This window comes from Ornithodoros turicata, chromosome 1, assembly GCF_037126465.1.
Source record: "Ornithodoros turicata isolate Travis chromosome 1, ASM3712646v1, whole genome shotgun sequence".
NCBI lineage: Eukaryota > Metazoa > Arthropoda > Arachnida > Ixodida > Argasidae > Ornithodoros > Ornithodoros turicata.
In genome coordinates this window covers 191,423,712-191,445,662 of record NC_088201.1, presented here as the reverse complement: position 1 = coordinate 191,445,662, position 21,951 = coordinate 191,423,712, and the positions used below count along the sequence as shown (strand labels likewise).

Below are 21,951 nucleotides of genomic sequence, written 5' to 3'. Positions count from 1 at the left end.
ATACTGCTGGACGACGAATCAAAAAGTTTAGTCACTATCAATACGCCAAAAGGACTATATCGTTTCACGCGGCTCCCGTTTGGAGTTTCAACTGCGCCGGCAGTATTCCAGCGGATAATGGAAACCTTATTGCAAGATCTTCAAGGGGTGGTGGTCTACTTTGATGATATCCTAGTTACTGGGAAGGGTGATGAGGATCACATGAAAAATTTGGATAGTGTGTTGACACGACTTGAAGGCGCCGGGTTACGGCTGAAGTTGGACAAATGTGTCTTCATGGCGCCGAAAGTGCATTACTTGGGACACGTAATCACTGAAGCTGGCATGCACCCTGACAAGAGCAAGGTTGAAGCTGTTATCCAAGCACCAGTGCCGACTGATGTTAAAATGTTACAGAGTTACTTAGGACTAGTTAATTACTACAGGAAGTTCCTTCCGGGGTTGTCAACAGTGCTGCATCCTCTCAACAAACTACTAGGGATGGGGGTCCAGTGGAAATGGAGTGCCGAGCAACAGTACGCATTTGACAGGAGCAAGGAACTGTTGACATCAGCTGATGTTCTAGTTCATTTTGACCACAACAAGCCACTGGTATTGGTTTGCGATGCGTCCCCGTACGGCGTGGGCGCTGTACTAGCTCATCGTGAAGACTGTGGAGAAGAGCGGCCCATTGCGTTTGCGTCGAGAAGCTTGGTTCCGGCCGAACGCAATTACAGCCAACTAGATAGGGAGGCGGTGGCGGTCGTCTTTGGAGTGTTGAAGTTCCACCAGTACCTGTGGGGCCATCCTTTCGAAATCGTCACTGATCATAAGCCTCTACTGGGACTCTTAGCTCACGACAAGCCCGTGCCTGAGAGGAGCTCACCGAGACTCATTCGCTGGGCGTTAATGCTTTCATCGTACACGTATAGGCTGATGTACCGTCAAGGGAAGCGGATCGCACACGCTGATGGGTTAAGTCGTCTGCCGTTATCTAGTGAGCAATTCCACGTGGAGCGGCCAGCGGAGGTGTTCCTATTGGAGAAAACGTATCCCGGCCTTTTGTCAGCGTCTGCAGTCGCCCAGGCAACAAGTAAGGATGTGCTGCTGTCCAGGATTCGTCGTACTCTTATATCGGGAGGTGAGTTACCCGATGACGGCGACGTCAAGCTTTATAGGAGGCATTTTGATGAGCTAAGCGTACAAGAGGACTGCGTTCTTTTAGGAAGTCGTGTCGTTGTTCCTCAAGCATTGTGGTCCCGAGTCCTGGATGTACTGCATGAGGGCCATCCGGGGGTCACGAAGATGAAGACAGTGGCCCGCAGCCACATCTGGTGGGAGACGCTTGAACGAGACATTGTTGCTAAAGTTCAAGGATGCACCGTATGCCAAGAATGGCAACGCGAATCGAAACCGGTTTCCCTGAAGCCCTGGCCGTTTCCAGAAAAGCCCTGGTCGCGATTACACGTCGACTTTGCAGGGCCCTTTAAAAGTCATTATTTCTTTATTGTAGTAGATGCCTTTTCTAAGTGGGTAGAGGCTGAAGTGGTGTCTTCGCCATCGGCGGAAGCGACAGTCTCCTGCCTGCGTTCCATTTTCGCAAGGCATGGATTGCCGGACGTTATCGTGTCTGACAATGGTCCAGCGTTTGTGTCTGGAGCCTATGCTGACTTTCTCAACCGCAACGGAGTAAGACGACTTTTAATTCCTCCGTATCACCCAGCCTCAAATGGGGCTGCAGAACGAGTTGTTCAGACCCTCAAGAATAAGTTGAAGAAGACAAGCACTGGCGACTTCAAGACACAGCTAGCTAGAGCCCTTTTCAGCTACCGAACTACGGCACACGAATTGACCGGATTGTCCCCGGGAGAACTGTTATATGGGAGGAAGCTCAAAACTGCGATGGATCTACTACATCCTAATCTACGCGACAAAGTGTCGCGTAAGCAGCTGTACAGCAAATTGCATCATGACAGGAACGCTCGTATGCCAAGTGATTACGAGCCTGGTGATGCTGTATTTGCGAGAAATTTTAGGCCTGGACCGCCGTGGGTTCCTGCTGTGGTCACTCGGACTTCAAGATCGCAGTCAGCCGTAGTCCAACGGCCTGGTGGTCTTACCTGGACCCGTCACCAAGACCACTTGCGTCGTGGATCGCAGGAAGCATCCACGGAACACTTGAGGGGATCAGAAGGTACCAGTGAACCTACTAGTGAACATACAACACTGCAACCGCCTGTGTTGGAGCAATCACCGTCGAGCGCAACGGGGCTTCCTGTTGGATCGCCACCACCGCCGGATCAAGGCTCAAGGTCTATTCCGGAGCAGTCCCAGTCGGGCTCTTCTGTTACGCCGGAGGGTACGTCAGAGGACAGAACCGCTACACCGCCACTTAGAAGATCAAGTCGAGTTCGACGTCCTGTTGTTAAATATAGTGCATAGAATTGTATGCTTCATGTTTATCGTTAGTTGAGTGCCATAATTTGAAAATTGTTGATCTCCTTGACTGTTTTGTTTTCTTGTGTTTGTTATGGGGGGGAAGGGTTGTCATATTTGATGATTGTATCTAGGGTTGATGCCTGCTCATATCTTGTTTGGGCGCGCATGTTGTTCTCGATAATAATTGTCAAGGGCGCTTTTGCGTCATGCGCAGTGCTTCCCCTTTGAGGGGAAGCACTCCCCAGTTCAGGTTGCACTACCTGTCATGTCTTGTTCTTAATGCCCTAGCGACTATGACAGGTAATGGCAGGACGTTCGCTGAGTGCGGCATTTTCATCATTGTGATAAAAGAAATGAGCATGCACGCGGTGTGGTGGCAAATTTATCGGATTTGCTGTCCACCTTCGCGTGTATCAGTAAGATAACGGCATCGCATCCGCGCGATATCGGCCAGCAAACCCGAAGAAACGTCACGTTGATAATCACGAGTGAAGGTAATGCCGAGTCAACGGCTCATGGCAAGACGGACACCCCGCAGCACAAGTGGAACAGTCGAAACACGCTTTCCCTTTATTTATCCTAAACGCTGCTAGGGTGCTTTCTCTTCAAGCTCCGCCTGTCGAAGCAGCGTTCCAGTTAACTATGCTTCGAGCTGTACATTGTTAGAAATGAAGTAATCCACTTACCCTCTCTTGCAAGGCACTTTCCCCCGAAGCCATTTTCCATCCGCTCCCGAGAAAGCTTCAGAGCTGCGTTCACAAAGGATCAACTTTTGTCAAACTGTTCACACTAATGCGTGATGCAGTAAGTGCTCTTCAAGTATGCGGCACGATCACTGTCACAAAACACGGCCGGTCACTTTATGTGACGGCAATAGTTCAGACTTGTTTCGTTAAATGCCTGGGATCTGGAAACAATTCTCAGATTCCGGACAAAAACACATGGAATCGTGTCACGGTGTATGGTGGCAGTGAGAGGAATTGACACCCCTGTTCTTGCCGCGGATAGTCGAGGGGGATATGGACAACGTAAATACAAGCACCGAAGTGTTGGATTTCTCAACTCTGGCTCTTCCATCCCACGGATCCGAGACAGACAGCGGGAAGCAATAAATTTGGGAACCTAACCGAACGTGACTAACCGAACGAATATATGCGACTGTGTGCTCTCACTCTGCTTGGTCCGGGGTAGAAATGTAGACACTACAGGAGGGCTGTATCATTGGGGGTTAAGAAACAGCGCAAAGAACTGCGGAGTTGTGCGGGAGGCGTAAGCGTTTTTTGTACTATTATGTCGTACATAATGGCTACAAAAAGGCGTAGGTCTCCAGTTTTCAACAAATCAGGGGAGAGAACGATGTCATTCGGGGTGATGGTTGGCTGGGAGGGCGCTATCTGGTGAAATTCCTTACAAAATATAAATACAGTATTTAAATACCGTAACTACACTCTTAAAAATGAACTTCACCACATAGCACGCTCCTAGCCAACCATCATCCCGAATGACAACGTTCTCGCCCCTGATTTGCTGAAAACGGGAGTAGGAGCCTATTTTGTGTCCATTATGCACGGCACAAAATAGGCTCCTCCTCCTGTTTTCCAGTATCCTCCCTCCACTGTATCACAAGTCCAGTTGCAACAGCAAGTCAACCAGGTAAGTGGGCAGAGTGCATTACTGGTTTTTGAATATGATCAACCTTGACAATTTCTTTCGCAGATGAGGCCTGGTTGTCACATTCTCTGTATATTCCTTGGCAAGGTGGTACAGCCCGATACTGCTGTAGCACTGGGAAACTTCTTTGATCAGACGGATCACATTGTTTTCATTTGGGCTGCATTCAAACATATATTGTCGCAAACTTAAGCAGGGAGAATAAAGAGTTGACATTCGAGGTTGAAAAATTATTTATTGTCTCTAAGTAAAGTAAACATGCTGGAACGCACCAAAGAGACATGTGGCTGGTGTGTTTGTATGTCCCACTAATACGAGTTTGTACGTTAGGCAAAATTTTCATGCAATACTTTTTTCTTTATATGATTTTGCCCATCTTAGTGCCGTCCTATCCAATATGGAGTGGCTTTTAACTGCATATGAATGCATAATTCAGGAGTGTTTTCATATATTAGACTAGTTGCAGCTTTAAGGTGCCCTTCATGCAGTACTGATTCCAATCATCAACCATCGCTTGAAACTCTTAACTAGGGAACATGATTCATAGAGGCTAGACTTTCATGCAAATACACACTTTCAACCAGAGTTCGAGGCAACTCATTACTGTAACTAAGTTCCTTTTTCTGGTAACTGATAACCTAACTCTCTACTTTTGCGCCATGGTAACTTTCAGAGGAACTCATTTCTTTTTCAGGTAACTTTGCCAAAGTAACTTAAGCTAAGTTTCAAGGTACTTTTAATTCGCTTTTCACTCACGTCCACTTGCTTTTTTGCTTTCTCTCGTTCTTCCATGGCATTTTATGTCATAAAACGTGATGTTCAATCAATGACAGTATTCTGTTCCGGAAGTAAGAACCGCTGCTATTAAAATGAGGCTACACCTGTGTAGTGCTATTTTGTGTGAGTTCCTTTTGACTGGTAACTTCTCGATCTATGATTTCAACTCTGCGTGCTTTTTGTACACTGCATAAAGTAAGATACTTTTGCCCCAGTGAATTTGTTGCGTGTTTTAAATGCATGCAAGTGAATTTCTAGAGGTGCATATTTTGAGCGAGATTAATGAATTTTTCATGCATGTGTGTTCAACCAGCTTTTAGTGCATATAAATCCGACCTCTACATATGACGTATGCATTATTACTTTCTTTATGTGTTCTGGGAAGTCGAACTTGTTGGGCACAGCGTCAGGCCTCAGTCGAACGGTTTGCCCTGTTCTGTCGAAGCACCTGTCTTTAAAAAGTTTGCTGCAGACCAGTGATGTCCTCGACGGCGTCCAGTCCTTTCGCCTGACATTCACCACACACTTTTTTAAATGTTGTGGGCGGCTATGAGGGAACCTGCATTGAACAATTTGTGCCATCAGTTACGGCAGGGATGACAAGGCTGATCCAAGCAAGCAATCGTCGATACCGTGACCAACAAACTGAGCCGTAGATCCCACACCTGACAAGCGCACTTCAACGCCTGCTATGTGACGAGACCATACCCGTGAACTGCAGGAAGTCTGGACTATCACAATGACTATATCCAGATAACGTACTGCTTAAAGTTTAACGTTTAGATCTTGAGATACGAGTCACAAAGTGCCGCGCACATGCTTCAACAGCAACGTTTTGTCGCCCCGCTCGTGGACTAATAAATCACATTTATAAACTAAGTCACTTACTTGTGAAATGTCGTCTCGGGTATCTTGCCAGTACGGGCAGTACACCCATAACCACAGCAGGTGGGCATGACACCACAAAAATGCTACGCAAAGGCGCATGCAGAATATGCAGCTGAGTCGCGGACGGCAATGTTTTGAGCTTCGCAAGATGGCGGCCGGTGACCGTTCGGTTGCACCCTCAATCCGCTATCCAGCCTATTACAATAGAGATCAGTGACTGGCGAGAATATCGACCCAAGGTCACGTTAGTCATCGTTGCCCAGGTGGTGCATGTCACACGGCGCTTATCCGCGTATTCGTTTCTTACAAGCCGTTGTGAAATCGGGGGCACCTACATGCACCGTATGGCGCAGGTCCGCATTTCACGCGGAAAGCGCAATACAGCGCAACACGAGGTGTATTAAACGGTGGAATCCCCGTAACATCCCACGCGATATCTGGACAGTATGCTGCGTGTTTGCTGCGTAGGGGGGAGGGGGGATGACGCCGGAATAAATCGGTTTAAAATAAAACGATGAAAATAAACGACGTAGAAATTCACTTTTTAGAAATAACTTTTAAGAAATGAGTTCTGTCCATATCCACGGGGGCAGAATCAAGTGGCATGCACACACGTCTCGAAACTAACTCTGCCCAGGCAGCACACTACATCGAGCCGATGTCTGCAGTAAGCTGGGCATGTCGGCCCGATATATATCTGACACTGCCAACTTGTGGCCGACATACGACAGAAGTTGGCAATGTCGGCTCAATGTTGACAAAAAAAAGAAAACGACATTGCGCCGACAATGCCAACTTCCAGCAAATATCCCGCTGAATTTGGCATAGTCGGCTCGATCTTGACTTGATCGGACAATGCCAACTTGCAAGAGATATCATGCTAAAGTTGGCAATGTCGGCTACATGTCGCAGATTTCGATCAACATCGAGCCGACATTGCCAAGTTCAGCGGGATAGCTACTGGAAGTTGGAAATGTCGGCTCGATGTTGATTGAAACCAGCGACATGTAGCCGGCAACCCCAACTTGCAACAGATATCACGCTCAAGTTGGCAACGTCAGCTCGATGTTGATTGAAACCAGCGATATGCAGCCGACAATGCCAACGTGCAACGAATATCACGCTGAAGTTGGCAATGTCGACTCGATGTTGATCGAAACGAGCGACATGCAGACGACAATGCCAACTTGAACGAATATCCCGCTGAAGTTGGCAACGTCGGTCGTGTTGTGTCGTGTCGGTTCGTTATCTGTTTGTGGGCAAAACTCGCAACGAAATATGTTTTCACAAATGTCTTGTCCGCTTCATAGAAGTGGCAATTAAATATGCAATAAATAGCACATTACAGTGACTGAAAATGTGAAACATGCTTCCTTTATTTTGCATGGTACACCATGTAAACGTAGGAGGACATTCACAAATTAGTGTCCTGCGTCCTTCGCAGCTTGGCAAAAATCGCTGGTGAATTTGCTGTGACGTAAGGAGTAGCATTGACAAGCATGACGACGTCACTCAGGGTTGCAAACAGAATAATTTATCTGTTTGCGGGCAAAAGTTGCAACGAAAAATTTTTTTCCCAAATGTCTGGTGCGCTTCATAGAAGTGGCAATTAAATATGCAATTAAGAGCATATTACAGTGACTGAAAATGATAAACATGCTTCCTTAATTTTGCATGGTACACCATGTAAACGTAGGAGGACATTCACAAATTAGTGTCCTGCGTCCTTCGCAGCTTGGAAAAAATCCCTGGTGAATTTGCTGTGACGTAAGGAGTAGCATTGACAAGCATGACGACGTCACTCAGGGTTGCAAACAGAATAATTTATCTGTTTGCTGCAAAAGTTGCAACGAAAAATTTTTTCCCAAATGTCAGGTGCGCTTCATAGAAGTGGCAATTAAATATGCAATTAAGAGCATATTACAGTGACTGAAAATGATAAACATGCTTCCTTAATTTTGCATGGTACACCATGTAAACGTAGGAGGACATTCACAAATTAGTGTCCTGCGTCCTTCGCAGCTTGGCAAAAATCCCTGGTGAATTTGCTGTGACGTAAGGAGTAGCATTGACAAGCATGACGACGTCACTCAGGGTTGCAAACAGAATAATTTATCTGTTTGCTGCAAAAGTTGCAACGAAAAAATTTTTCCCAAATGTCAGGTGCGCTTCATAGAAGTGGCAATTAAATATGCAATTAAGAGCATATTACAGTGACTGAAAATGATAAACATGCTTCCTTAATTTTGCATGGTACACCATGTAAACGTAGGAGGACATTCACAAATTAGTGTCCTGCGTCCTTCGCAGCTTGGCAAAAATCCCTGGTGAATTTGCTGTGACGTAAGGAGTAGCAATGATAAGCATGACGACGTCACTCAGGGATCCAAAGAGAGTAATTTATGTATTGTTGCATATTTTGAAAGTTGGGCAGGCTGTTTAAGACAGGTTACACATAAACATGCTGCAAACAACGCTTAACGTCAATGCTTTGCCACTAAATTTGTGTGAGATGGAAGCAGTTAGGATTTTAGTGATAATCTCTGTGGGTTTTCTTTAATGCAGAGGCTAGCCTGTATTGAAATCACGTGGTCTGGCCCTGAGAAGGGCCTTTCGAAAAGTGTGAAAGGTGTTGATACAACAGTAAAGTGATGCTATGGAAAGCACCACTGTTGGATATGATGCCGTAGTAGTATGGCAACGTGTTCAGATTTGTAGTCAAGTAGTAGGCACTGCTTCGACCAAAAATGTTCAGTGGCATTGTGCGTTCATAATGGCTGCTGCAGCTGTTCACCCGAAAGATGCCCAAGTAAGATGACTTTAAAGAATTCTCAAAAAAGTCGGTCTTGCCGGAGAACACAGTTGCTCGGACTTGTGATCGCACGTACCTCCTGGACCAGAGCGACAACACCACAGTCTAGGATGTAGCAAAAGCCTGGCTTGACACAGTAGCCCAGAGTCTTGCTGGGGCCAGACGTTGCAGTGTTCTTCATCTAAAAAATTTGGCGGCTTAGCTGGGCGGTGTTTTTCGAATGCACTCTTAAAAATGAACTTCACCGCACAGCACGCTCCTCGGCAACCATGATCTCAAATGACATCGTTATCTGCGCTGACTTTTTTTTTTGAAAACGGGAGGTGTACGCTTTTTTTTGTGAGGATTATCAATAGCATAAGTGCCACAAAAATGCGTACGCCTCCCGCTTTCAACAAATCAGGGGGCTTAATCGCTTAAAGCTCAGCTCCGCCGATTTTCGACTGCGACAGAATGGAGCCATGCTTGGGCTGTGCGTTCGTTTCCGCACAGGGAGCATACATGTGAAAAATTTTCACCCATTTGTTTGTAGTTTTAAGAAAACAATTTTTTAAATTTTCCTGGCACGGCGGTCCTGTGGTCGGCAAACCCTGACCAATCCCGGCTTCGTCCTGGCTTAGCCGCGCTCGTGGCTTGGCTAACGCCAAATCGTCGATGCGATGGCGGAGATCTATGGGCGAAGGTGAATGTTTTGGGTGTGTTCCGTGATAATTGCTGTCGTTAATAGCCTCAAAGATAGTTTTGCCGGTCTTCTTTAACAAGCCTTACAGGATGGCCTCGTTGTGCAACGACGGCCGTCGTGAGCGGACATTCTGTGCCCGCACTGTGCTTCATGCTACCAACAAGACCTAACACCTAACGTGTGACGTACACTTACGCATTCTCAATAGCTTTGGCAGCGCACTATGCGCGGACTTGCTGCGCGTGCAGAAAGCACCACCAAAGCTATTGAGAACGAGAACGTGCTCGAAGACGAAGTATTCCTTATAAGAAACACGATAAAACGGTGCGGTGGTCCCCGATAGCTCGTGACAGCTGTTTCAGCACGATACAGCGGCCATGACGGAGTGTAAACACAAACTGGTTGCCAGGCAGAGCTGGCTAGGTGTGGCTATCCAATCCGCGCAATTCCAAGTATGAGTGGAACCGCCGCCCGGTAGTTTTTCTCAAATTTCTCACGAAGGAGTATGGAAATTTGGAAAGCAATGTGCGTTTATGAATGAAGTTGGGACCACGGTTCTGAATATCACAACGTCTTCATACTTTCGGAACAGCAGCGTTAGCGTTAACGTCAGCGTTAACAGAAATCGTTAGCTTACCGAAACGAAAAATGATAACGAAGTTGCACGTATAACGAGGAAACGAGGCTGTCACAGCGGGCCTAGCGGGCCCGTGATTTGCTCCGCGCGACGCATGACGTAACTCGTTTTCGTTAAAAGTGGCGCAATCTTTGGCTTAGGCAAACTACATACCGTGATCGGTATTATACGAGAGGGTAATCCAGGTGAAAAGACGTTAACATTGCATGCGCCCACAGAGAACATGAAAATGGCGGAAGGTTTCTTTGCCTGGAAGATAACGGAAGCTGCGAACCGTGATCCACGCAGCCGTAACCTTCAAGATGGATTTCAGTTAGATGAAATAGATTTTAGGAAGGTATTCCGCCTGTCAAAAAGAGCAGCCCACGTACTACACTGTTAGAAAATTTTATACCTTTTAGGGTATAAACAGCTTGTCCCAGGGCGCTTGTCCCAGGTATAAAAGTAATTTTACGCCCCCTGAAGGTATATTATTTGCACTTACAAACATATATCCCCTTGAATGTGTATTTTCAAACCCGGGGTCTAATCTTGGAAAACTGGTACATTCGATTTATTTCAGCGCTTTATATAAGAGTGGCACTTTCATGATCTAGCTCGTAACAAAATTAGAACAAAATAATATTGAGCGACAAGTGCTTTAATAACATCAACTACCGCGAGAAGGAAAGGGAGAAAGAAAATGCCTGGAGACGAACGCAAACAAACGTACCCACAAACTCATATTCACAATGTGCAGGTGTAAAACGTAGAGGGGAGCTCCTGCAGATTACTCGTCGCGCAGGAAGCAACGTGGGAGGATTTAATGGAGAACAGGTACTGGTATAATACATGGCTTCGGAAAATGTGGGGCCGCTTTCGCCGGCACGTTTTTCACGGCACCTCCAACAGCATTCAGCCTGGCTTCTAAGTCTTCCCAGTCAGTATATGGTGGATGCTCCTCGGAATATATTACGGATGTACCGTATTTTCCGGTGTATAACGCGCACTCGTGTACAACGCGCACCCCTAAAAACGGGCCGAATTTGAAAAATGTTCGATGTACAACGCGCACCGGTGCATAACGCGCACCGCAATGGTGCTACAAGATTCTGTACTGCCACCAGTATACACAATAAACCAAAGCGGTGTATCATATACGTATGCATATGCTATATTTGAAACACATTTAGTCATATCTATTAAACTCCGATGCAACAGCGTCGCTGTCATAGTATGTAGTAACTCCAAAGCTACTAGAATAGGAATTAGGGCTGGGTTCACGTTGGCAGAGCGTTTAATGACCAGCTCTCCGGAAATAGCTGCTGATGCAAGCAATGGGCCAGCCGACGAATGCAAACAGCAGGTCACGAGCCTCGCTCCGTCATAGCTCAGTCGTCGTCGTCGTCTACATCATAGTATACTTCAGTGTCCTCTATGCTTTCCGTTTCGCGTCCCTTCTCAATCACGCCATTCTTCTGAAATGAATTCAAGATTATTGACCGTTTATGAAGTCCAGTGTCCTTTCGCCAGGATCTGTCAACTGACCCTTAGAGATACGGGAGAAAACCACAGCACAACCTGGAAGTGGCTAGAATGTGTACGTCACTGACCTGAAAATGAACTCTGCAGGAAAATATTTGCGTGTATAACGCGCACCGTTAGATAACGCGCAGCAGCTCTTCAGAGCACTTTTTATTGTATAACGCGCGCGTTATACACCGGAAAATACGGTAGTTCCGTATCGGGACCACAGGCTTTTTTAAAGAAAAGAGAATAAAAACAATAATCAAACGCTTTTACGTGAAAGAGGAGCTAATTAGTTACGAAATTAAACAGGAATGACCCTCGTATATTGCCTGAAACGTATAACATTTTAGTTTTATCGCCCGTTTCTGGAGGGCGATCCGCCATCTTTACTGAGGACCTTCTGATCTAACCCGAGGCCCAGTCCGCATAGTGCCTTTTGCACTCTACCTCTTGTAAGATGGCAAGTTCCGACTCCGTTAGGCTTAGCAGTCCCGTGTTTCCCCTGTGCTAAAAGTGAATCAGATGGGGCTGTTGAAAGGCATATAAAAGTTCTAGTCCACAGAATTTTATAATTCTTGCATTTTTAGATTCAGTATATGACCTTCTTCCACTTCTCTGCAATATTTATTTTTCTAACTCCTTCACAAATTTTTAAAAACCAGTGGTCCCGATACGGAACTACCCCCTAAAATACCGTTGGTTTGCATGCATCGGGCCATAACCTCGTATTGCTAGGGAGTTGTTTGAGCACTGCGAAAACCACGCGACGACGGCATGTTTGCTGCCTTCCAAAGAATAGTCGAAAAACTGAAGAAGTGAAGTGACGGAAATGACGTTGACTCGCTCGCGCCCCAGGCGTAGTAGGCTAATGTCACGTGCACGGCCGTAACGACACAGACAGCTTAACGACATCGGTTGACGAAAAAATGCGATTGCGCCTAGGGGATATCGTCGTTACGTTTGTTCTATTCGGTAACCTCCTGCTTCGCTTGCCGTGTTAAGGACGGAGAAGAGGATGAGAAGGGCCGCGCGCATCGCTCGGATTCTGTACCTTCCCCCATTTCGGTATGCAGCCGAGTATGTTCGGTCGAATATGGCGGGCTAGAATGAATGGTGTGCTGAGCGAAGGATGAAGTCGGGTCGGGACGATGGGCCTGCCGACAGGTGGCTACCACGTGCTGCTTGCGCTGTCGTTTACGGCGCCCTCGCCCTCACGTGATAGGGTATGTGAACAGCATCTGAGCGCGCTCCGGAGTGCAGCGCATGAGAAAAATAGATGGAATCTACCGAAAATACAAAATAAATAAAAGCGAAGCGTGCGCGTGCTGTCTTATACGCACGTGCTGTTGGTCTCGGCAGCTGCAACAAATGCACTCTCAAAGACAAATCGTGTTTCCTTCAACATGTATATGGCAAACATAAGCAGAAACGGTAATGTGCGAACATCATTTGCACGACTGGTGAAGCACACAAATAGAAACTTTAGACTGCCGCACGGCTTTTTACACATAAAAAATTATGCGGCGTATCAATTAAGTGAGTATCGATGTGTACTGTGATGGGCGGTCTTGCATTGGCAGCTGAGGCAAAGGTGCGTATCCCAAATAAAAAGTCATCATGAGGCATATTATTGCCTGTTTCGAACACAGTTTTGGTAGAGCATATTGGTGTATGACGAAACCAATGCGAGCCGTCAAACTAATGGGCAATGAAATGCGTCCCATGCAGTACATCTCAAAGCGTACGAAAGGAGACGGTTCGTGTAGAGCTGTCACAAAAAGGCACGATTTGATTTCCCCATCAGAGGAGATTGAGGGTGACGAAGAATAACAAGCATTGTGTCCTGGCCTAATGCGCCCAGTGACAGTACAGATCGTGTGTGTGTTACTCATACAGGTTACTGCACTGTTTCAGATATTGTTTTAGTATATTCAGTAGCATATTCAAAGTTGCGGAAGAGAGCTTCTTCTCTCCGCGACGAACACTCTTAATAGCATGAGATAACTGATGTTCTGAGGCCTGAATCCAGAACCGGTAATCCAGAAGATGTGGGTTCGAATCCTACAGCTGGCTAACCTTTTCAGTGACTTTCATCTTTCAACTTTTACTAGCAATTGACTGCGAAAAGCTACACGAACTGCCTGTGGCCTTTAACCACAGTGCAATGAAATAAGCTGCGCCTCTACGGTTTCATGGTTAAGCAGCATGTTTAGGCTGTATATGCCCTGACAAGTGCGGTTTCGGAAACGATATTGTCACCAGCGTTTCACCAGCGTTAGGGAGTCATGGTTGAGTGGCAATTCAAAGTTGAGGACCCTTTGAAGTATTAAGCGACGCTTACAAAAGACAGTTTATGAGGACCGAAAAAAATGATCGCACATAGCACCTCTATGGGCCGTATTCCCAAACCACCCGCAACTTCGCCCTAAGGGCACCCGTTGCCCCGGGACCCTTGAGGGCGACCCGTGGAAACCTGTTTTTACGTGGTTAGCTTGGTGCAGTGCGTAACGAACTTTCTGTTCATCGTTAATATGACTGGCTTTTCATGTAAGCAGTTACAGGTGACTGGCATGGCCTGCTGTACATTATGTTGACTCAGGATATTTATTTTCCTGAGTATGCATTATCCAGTATTCCCCAAGGTTTAGCCTTCTTGTCGATTGTCTCTTCAGACGCTATGTCCGTCTCGAATTGTTATGACGATTCCGGCCTCCAAGGACACACCAGATAAATCCTGCCGTGGGAACGTCGATATCAATTCGCCAGACAGCGGGGGTAGCAGATCATATCCTCCAAACTCCCATTACCACCGACGTCTGTTCTGGTGTGTTCTGTGGCTGGAAAATGTTTGCCTGCTACAACATGTACCCTGGAACAGTTTTTCAGCATCCTGCGGAGGGTAAGAACCTGGCTTCGTTCCACAATGACTGAGGACCAGCTAAACGCGCTGTGCATGATGAACGGTTCATCGCGAAAAAGTGGGTGGCGACAACACATTTGTGGAAAAAGGTGTCAACTCTTTTGCGCGGGAAAAGCAAAGGCGCCTACAGTGAGGGTAGAGAATTATCGTCTATACTGATATTTGTTGTCCAGATCTGCTGAAAATAAATCACCACTTGATATTGTTAACTTGTCACAAGTAGACACGGCTGTTTCACCGTGTGTTCTCGTTTTTGCGAAATCAACAGAAATGAGATAATCGCTGACGGAAAGGGCAGCAGAAGTGGCGACGGCAAACGTAGTATGAAACAGAAAATCAGGAGTGAGCCTTTTCACGGACAAGGGATTGCGTTGCCGAGAAACGGCAAAACGTAAGAATTCCGAAGCATAGGGTTACTGAGCCAAAACAATATAGTTGCGGGCGCATTCGACACCCATAACTAGAGGAACATCCGGTACTTTGAGCACCAGCCCGAAGGCCTCCACACCCGCCCTGCACTCGCGGCACCCATAACGACCCCCACCCCCCACCAGCACCACCACCACCTCGGTCGGATTGGTTTGCCCCCCCCCCCTGGAGAAAATCCCAGCGGCGCCCATGCAAGGGGGTGTTTATTAATCAATGTCTACGAGTGTATGCATTGGTAGCTAGCCGACCCATATTGGGCATTCCCAAAAATTTTACGTTTCAGCGTTGTTACTGCGACAACGGAATATTTGCTTTAGTGCGTCTCATCTCACATGCCTTTTTGTATTGCCAACCCACAGAATGCCTTACGCAGCAATCGTTCAACGTCCCGGACGAGTTATATTTGCACATGAAAACTAAATAAACAACCAGAGAGAAGACCTTGCGCGAGCGCTCGCGACTTTTGGCGCAGATGGGCTGTACAACTTTTCAGCCGGCGCGAATCTGTGCTGCAGGAACAGCACGTGGTCGGCTCGCAACAGAAGAGCGTTTGTGAGCCCCACAAAAATGTGACTTTCCGCGTGGCGCGCTGCGAGCGACAGCGCAAAAGCTCGTGCAATTCGCCGCCATCTTGTCCACGTCCGTGACCACGCGCTCCCCATGCATTAGATTAGGCGCTTGGCACACCAGTCCTTCTAGCCCGCCATAGGTCGAAGTTGTGGTCAGAGATTACGCCACTGTCCCGTTGACGAAGCGAGCACGAAATATGCCCCGTGAAACCCGTCTCGCGCTAGTTTTAACGATAGCCGTTGCTCTCGTTAGCTCGTGAAGTGGACTTGCGATTAAGCCCCCAGGGCAGATAACGACATCATTCGAGATCATGGTTGGCGAGGAGCGTGCCGTGCGGTGAAGTTCATCTATAAGAGTGTACAAAGTAAATCTTTCAAAATAGATCCTCTCTGATTGGTGGAATGAGTAGAACCACTCAAGCCGGAGGCCAGGGAACAACTGAATTTAATTCTGATCTACACTGTTAAAACAGAACTTCACCACATAGCCACGCTCATAACCAACCATCATTCCGAATGATATCATTCTGTGTACTCATTTGTTGAAAATGGGAGGAGGCGCTTATCTGGGACACATTATCTTGTCCGAGATAGGAGCCTCCCCCCTGTTTTGAACAAATCAGGACACAGAATGATATTACTTGGAATGATGGTTGGCTACGAGCGTGCTATGTAATGAAGTTCTGTTTTAACAGTGTACAATAGCGGCTCAATTGTTCGGGGCCCGTGCCGGCACCAGGTGATGCGTTGTTGGCAGGTAAGCTCGGCCGAACATCCCTGCGTCCGCCTCCAAAACTACACTCTTAACTCGGTACTTTTATTGTGACTTTTAACAGCGTGTAACGTCTACATACACGCACACTCTTAGAAATGAACTTCACCACATAGCACGCTCCTAGCCAACCATAATCCCGAATGACAAAGTTCTCGCCCCTGACTTGTTGAAAACGGGAGAAGCCTATTTTGTGTTCATTATGCATGGCACAAAATAGGCTCCTCCTCCCGTTTTCAACAAATCTAGGGCGAGAACGTTGTCATTCGGAGTGATGGTTGGCTACAGTCTTAAAAATGAACTTCACCGCCTAGCACGCTCCTAGCCAACCATCACCCCGAATGACAACATTCTCGCCCTGGATTTGTTGAAAACGGGAGGAGGAGCCTATTTTGTGACCATTATGCACGGCACAAAATAGGCTCCTCCTCCCGTTTTCAACAAATCAGGGGCGAGAAGGTTGTCATTCGGGATGGTGGTTGGCTAGGAGCGTGCTATGTGCTGAAGTTCATTTTTAAGAGTGTAGGTTTCAAAACATCATAGAAGTTACGCGTCCAATACCTCTATTTAGAGATTAAAAATGACTCGTAACGTGACATTGTTGGAGCAATAGACGTTACTTTTGAATATACACTCTTACAAATGAACTGTGCTATGGTACACAGCAAAAACTGAAGTTCACCGCACAGCACGCTCCTAGACAACCATCACCCCGAATGACAACGTTATCGCCACTGATTTCTTGAAAACGGGATGCGGAGCCTATTTTGTGTCTATTATGCACGGCACAGAATAGACTCCACCTCCCGTTTTCAACAAATCAGGGGCGGGAACGTTGTCATTCGGGATGAAGATTGGTTAGGAGCGCGCTATGTGGTGAAGTACACTTCTAAGAGTGTAACCCAAATACAGTCGTCGTAGCTTATAAATGTACCATTTATAGGGGTACAGTAACTTCTAAACGACATGGACGGACAGACGGCGAAAGGACAAACGGAACAAGTGGGGCAATACTAATAGATAAATACTAAACAACTAAAGTGAAACGGGGCACTTCACGTTATGGTCTGTCCCACGCAGACCGTTTGTGTGCATCCTAATAACAAAAGCGAATATGATTCTGTGCGCCACCCATTGCCACGAATGATAGGGTTACCGCTTCGGTTTCGAAGAAAGACAGGGAGTGGTGTCCGCCCTTTTTTTATTTTTGATGATCAACACGAAAAGGCGCAGCGTGTTATGCGCTTCTGTCTTGAGGGTGCACACACAGCGTCTACGTTGAAGCGGCTAGAACCGAAAGTGTTCATTTTTGTTATTTATTAGTTTTTCGAGCGCGTAACAGAACCATAGAAATTCCCTTCTTACTCAGTGGAGTGGATATAGGTGCGAAGAACAACAGAGACGCAACGACAGCAGGTCGATATGCGCCCAATCGGAATCGAGCCAACCCCGTGCCACACCTCTTCCGTCTGACAGTTGGGATACAAGTTCCCATTTGCCTCGGTGGATCCACTAGCAACGCAAGGGCTTACACACTGTTACAACACAACTTCACCGCATAGCACGCTCCTAGCCAACCATCATTCCGAAGAATATCATTCTGTGTCATGATTTGTTCAAAACAGGGAGGAGGCGCCTATCTGGGACAAGATACCCAGACAACACAGATGCGTACCAGGGACGTCCCAGGTATGCCTCCATGCGGATGTTGCAGACATCCCAGAGAGGACCGCAGTTGGTTCCATACACGTCACTGGGAGATCTGAATGAAACTCCAAAGTACGTAACAGTGACGGTCCCATAGACGTCCCTCGAGATCTCTAAAGGATTTCTGAGGGACTTCTCCGGTACCTCAAGCCCACGCTGGTAGGAGGCTTCACAGCATAGCATATTTGCTCTGCAGAGGTGCTAGCCCCATCTGCTGATTGTTCTCTAGGGTCATCGGTATCCGGTGCGCGTATTTACGAACTCCACACTGTTAGTGTGTACGCTATAAGGAAACCACATTCGCTTTTATACAGGGAAAAACTGTCAGTTTATTGGTTTCAAATATATTTGAGCTTCAAAGGAACAAAATATCACACTGCACAGTTCCTATAGCAATCCAAAATCCTACAAATCACATTTACTTGGAACATTGCACAGACGAAAATGACATGTGCAACACCGTAAGCATGACATCACATCTGCGTAAAGAGAACAGTTTGGCTTGTCACAGCCAGTGATTCGTTCCCCGGTCAGCCTCATTACGGCACAGTGAATCACTAAACAGAGACGGGACACCGGTTATGTTAAAAGGCAAGTCGAATTGAATTCAGAAGTTGAAGCCAAAAAGGTAAGGTGTGGCACTGGTATGCCCAAATAAGAGCACTTGTAGCAAACTATGCATATATCGACATACAGATACAAGCAAATTAATATAATGCCGTTTCTGAGATTGCCACAAAGATCCATAGAGAATTTTTGTACGCACAAGTCCTGTCAGCTTCCACACTAAAAAAAGATAGGAACGATAGCTTGCACATCTACAGCACATTTTCGCTTGAAATGTGAAGTTTTATCTATAACTTTTGTCACAAATTACAAGCAATTTAATAATTTTCTCATGCTGAGAAATTAAATTTTCAAAATTACAGTTCAAAATTTGCCGCGTTAGTATCAGATTTTTACACCATGAATCCAGAGCTGATGTCTGATATAGCGTGTCCCTATAAAAATACACAGCTTACTACAAAGGCAATTTTAATAGATTTTTCTAACGCGCAAGGCAACATATGCTTGTCTCATAAGCGAGTGGTGCAGTTTTCAACTAAGTAACCGAAACAAAGCTATGTATCTGAGTACACACAGTTTAAATGTCCTCTTTGTTGCTTCCATGTGCTGCTCCTGATTTGTGACTTTCCTGAGTTCGCGATGCGTGGTGCAGTCACAACATAGTTGTCTATTTCATTTCCCTCCCATGAAGGTAGCGACGCTAGAGGCACCGGGATCTTCGTGAGGTAACCTGACAACAAACAAAACCGAGACGTAATTAAATATTTAGATCATATACTTCATAGTTTTTTTTCGTTCCAGGGCCATATACAAAATGTTTTGTTATTGAGAATACAATTAAAAAAAGAAAGAAAAAAGAAGAGCTACTTAGATACCGCTTGGGGCGAAAACCTGTATGTACAGCTTAAAAAAAAAGTTCACGGAACACCAGGGTGTCGCGTTTCTCCAATGGAGCGACAACCTAGCAGCAAAAAGGAGTGGACATACATACTGAGAGATGGATAGAATAGCTCGCCACCTGTTCCCTATTCGACCGCTTCGTGATAGCTAGCAGGAAAGCGCTCCGATGAAGAAATACGCAGGTGCCGTGTTCCGTAAACTTTTGTCCCAAGCTGTACTTATACTGTCCACATAGTATGCACATACACACAGAAAATAAATATATTTCATTATTTAGCTTATACAGATTGCTCTGAAACAGTACAGGAGGTAAACATGCCCAGTTTGCAAGCCTCACGTGGTAATACAGGTCAGTGGCATGCCAAATGGAGCTCCTGCAAGCAGGGACACATTTGGAATCCTATCACAAATTTAATTACCTTGGCATTGTTGATCTGCTCATGAAAAAAATTCCCATACGGGTCGTACAGTAGTTGTTCATTGGGATGCTGCAGGACAGGCCGCTGTGAAAGAACTGTTGTGGTTACCTATATAGATAGGAAAATGTTAAGAATTGCATCACTGGGTGCTCTGCTTGGGATAGAAATGAAAAAGCGGGACACCTTGTAGATGACGCTGACTTGTTCCTCTGAACTGAGAAGATGGAAGTGAGTAATCTTCTGCTGAGAGCAATCTTAAAGTGCATAGGACAGAGGAGAGTCAGTTACCCCTGGCATAGCATCCTTTTTGTCGTACTGGAAGCTAGCTTACGCTATCCATGTGTACATGCTGATTCCCACGCAATGAATGCACTGGCTCTGGTTTACCTGAAATTAGAGAAAGAGTACTACAGCTTACCGTGTGTGCGTTCAGGCCAAAAGCTTGTGATGGATAGCAGGCTGCTGTAACTTGGCAAATCCTTCATTGACTGATCCCCTGTAATGACATTCAACGTGTTACGGTGCACGATACATGTTTGTTACAAGCCAGTGTTTTCATACTATTTGTATTTGATAATAAAACTCAGTGTCAGTCTAACTTACAGGGTTGTTCTGGACTCGGCCATTGGTAGCGATTTCTCAAACAACTTCTCAACTTAGCAACTTGTCAAACATCTTCATAACGAACCCTGAAACTGTGGAAAAACACACTAAACGCTCTTTACGTTGTCAAACGTGTTCGCTCTCAACTGCCAGAAAATTATGTCCGTCCGTACGCTGCAAAACTTCACTGCATTATGAAAAACAGAACCCGTGACAAACTATCGTTATCTAAAAAAGAGCAAATATACCTATACTGCCGTCCATGTCTCTCACTTGTACATCAAACTGCAGCAATACGCACGGACGCACGCCGCCATCATGGAAGCCATAAAGACAAAGAACGGACCGAACGGACAACCGTCCTGCTCCCGCCCGCCACTTTTAGCGTTCAGTTTCACTCAGCCGCAGTACCGTATGACCGTTTGCTTGTTACCAATTTCAAAACCATGACATGCAGTTATCCGCGGTACGTTACTCTCTATTGTCTACGTTAGCAGCTTTGCGTTACTCAAACGATGCTGTGAGCAACATTACAAAGCTAGTGAGAAATTAAAAATGATTAGCGCCATCTGGTTGCTAACGGACGCCATAATTCGGCCTCGAAGTTTGCGAGCGTTTGCGAGAGAGTAGAAGAAGGAAAGTGGGAGAGCGGGAGGGAAGTCCCCATTACGACCGCCGAAGTACTCATGATGGACTTCATGGTGGTTGCCCTCCGCGGCTGTTCCTGGGACGTCTAAGGGATTGCCCACGCGGGACGTGGGATGTGGGGATCTTTTTCGGACGTCCCAGTGAGGTTTCGTGTTGTCTGGGTAATGTGTCCAAAAGAGGCGCCTCCTCCCATTTTTAGCAAATCAAAGCACAGAACGATATCATTCGGAATGGAGGTTGGCTAGGAGTGTACTATGTGGTGAAGTTCGGTTTTAACGGTGCAGTTTTTAACCAAATGACGGCGACGGCTTCTTTCTCTTGTTTTCAGCGTCGTCATGATAGAAATTTACGCAACTTCCCAATTTTTTACTGCGGCATAGAGTGCACCGGCGGGGCTAGACTTTTAGTGCTTTAAATACAGCACGGGGGCTATACGTAAAATAAATATGAGAAAGAAATTCCAGAATTTTATATTGCGAAAAATTCGTAAATTTGCACAAACTTTGCAAATTTCGTACACGCCACAAGCGTCGAGCCTTTTGAGTGCAATAGTGAAAATTGAAATTGGTTACATACAGTAAAATGAACTCTCCCGTACCACATAAGACGCTTTTTAACGTGCTCCGTGCCTTATGTGGGCCGTAATGTCTGCTTAAAACGACATAGGTTATCGCCAAGCACTGAGTCTTTGAGGGAACCTGCACCCCATAAATTTCAATTGCGTTGGAAAAGATCAAATTTCCGTTGCTTTCGGAGTCATAAGAAACCACAAAAATATCATAAAATTTTGCGGGGGGATCGAGCAGCACATCTGGATCATTTGACGTGGAATGGCCCTCCTCCAAAAACAAATAACGGTACCGAACATTAGATTTACAGGTAGTTTTATTGCCGCTCACACTCACACCAGTTGTCAAAATTTGCTTGTGGAACCAACTTGTATGACCAACTATGGTGTCGTCCACTGTATTCACTTTTCCACCCAGGAATGGAATTCATTGCCGTTTAATATCAGAAACGTAC

General features: G+C 46.1%; 1 protein-coding gene across 7 annotated transcripts in view; it reads right to left on the bottom strand.

Moving 5' to 3' along the window:
- LOC135378889 (atlastin-3-like) overlaps window positions 1-21,951 on the bottom strand; it is a 191,258-nt gene that overhangs the window by 64,639 nt on the left and 104,668 nt on the right. For all 7 annotated transcript variants that reach the window (XR_010418606.1, XR_010418607.1, XR_010418608.1 and 4 more), the window contains exon 2: window positions 3,105-3,167. Coding sequence is in view for 4 of the 7 variants with exons in the window: in XM_064612050.1 (XP_064468120.1) it covers window positions 3,105-3,137 (33 nt within the window). In the remaining 3 variants the exon portion in view is untranslated. The remainder of the gene's footprint in view (window positions 1-3,104; window positions 3,168-21,951) is intronic.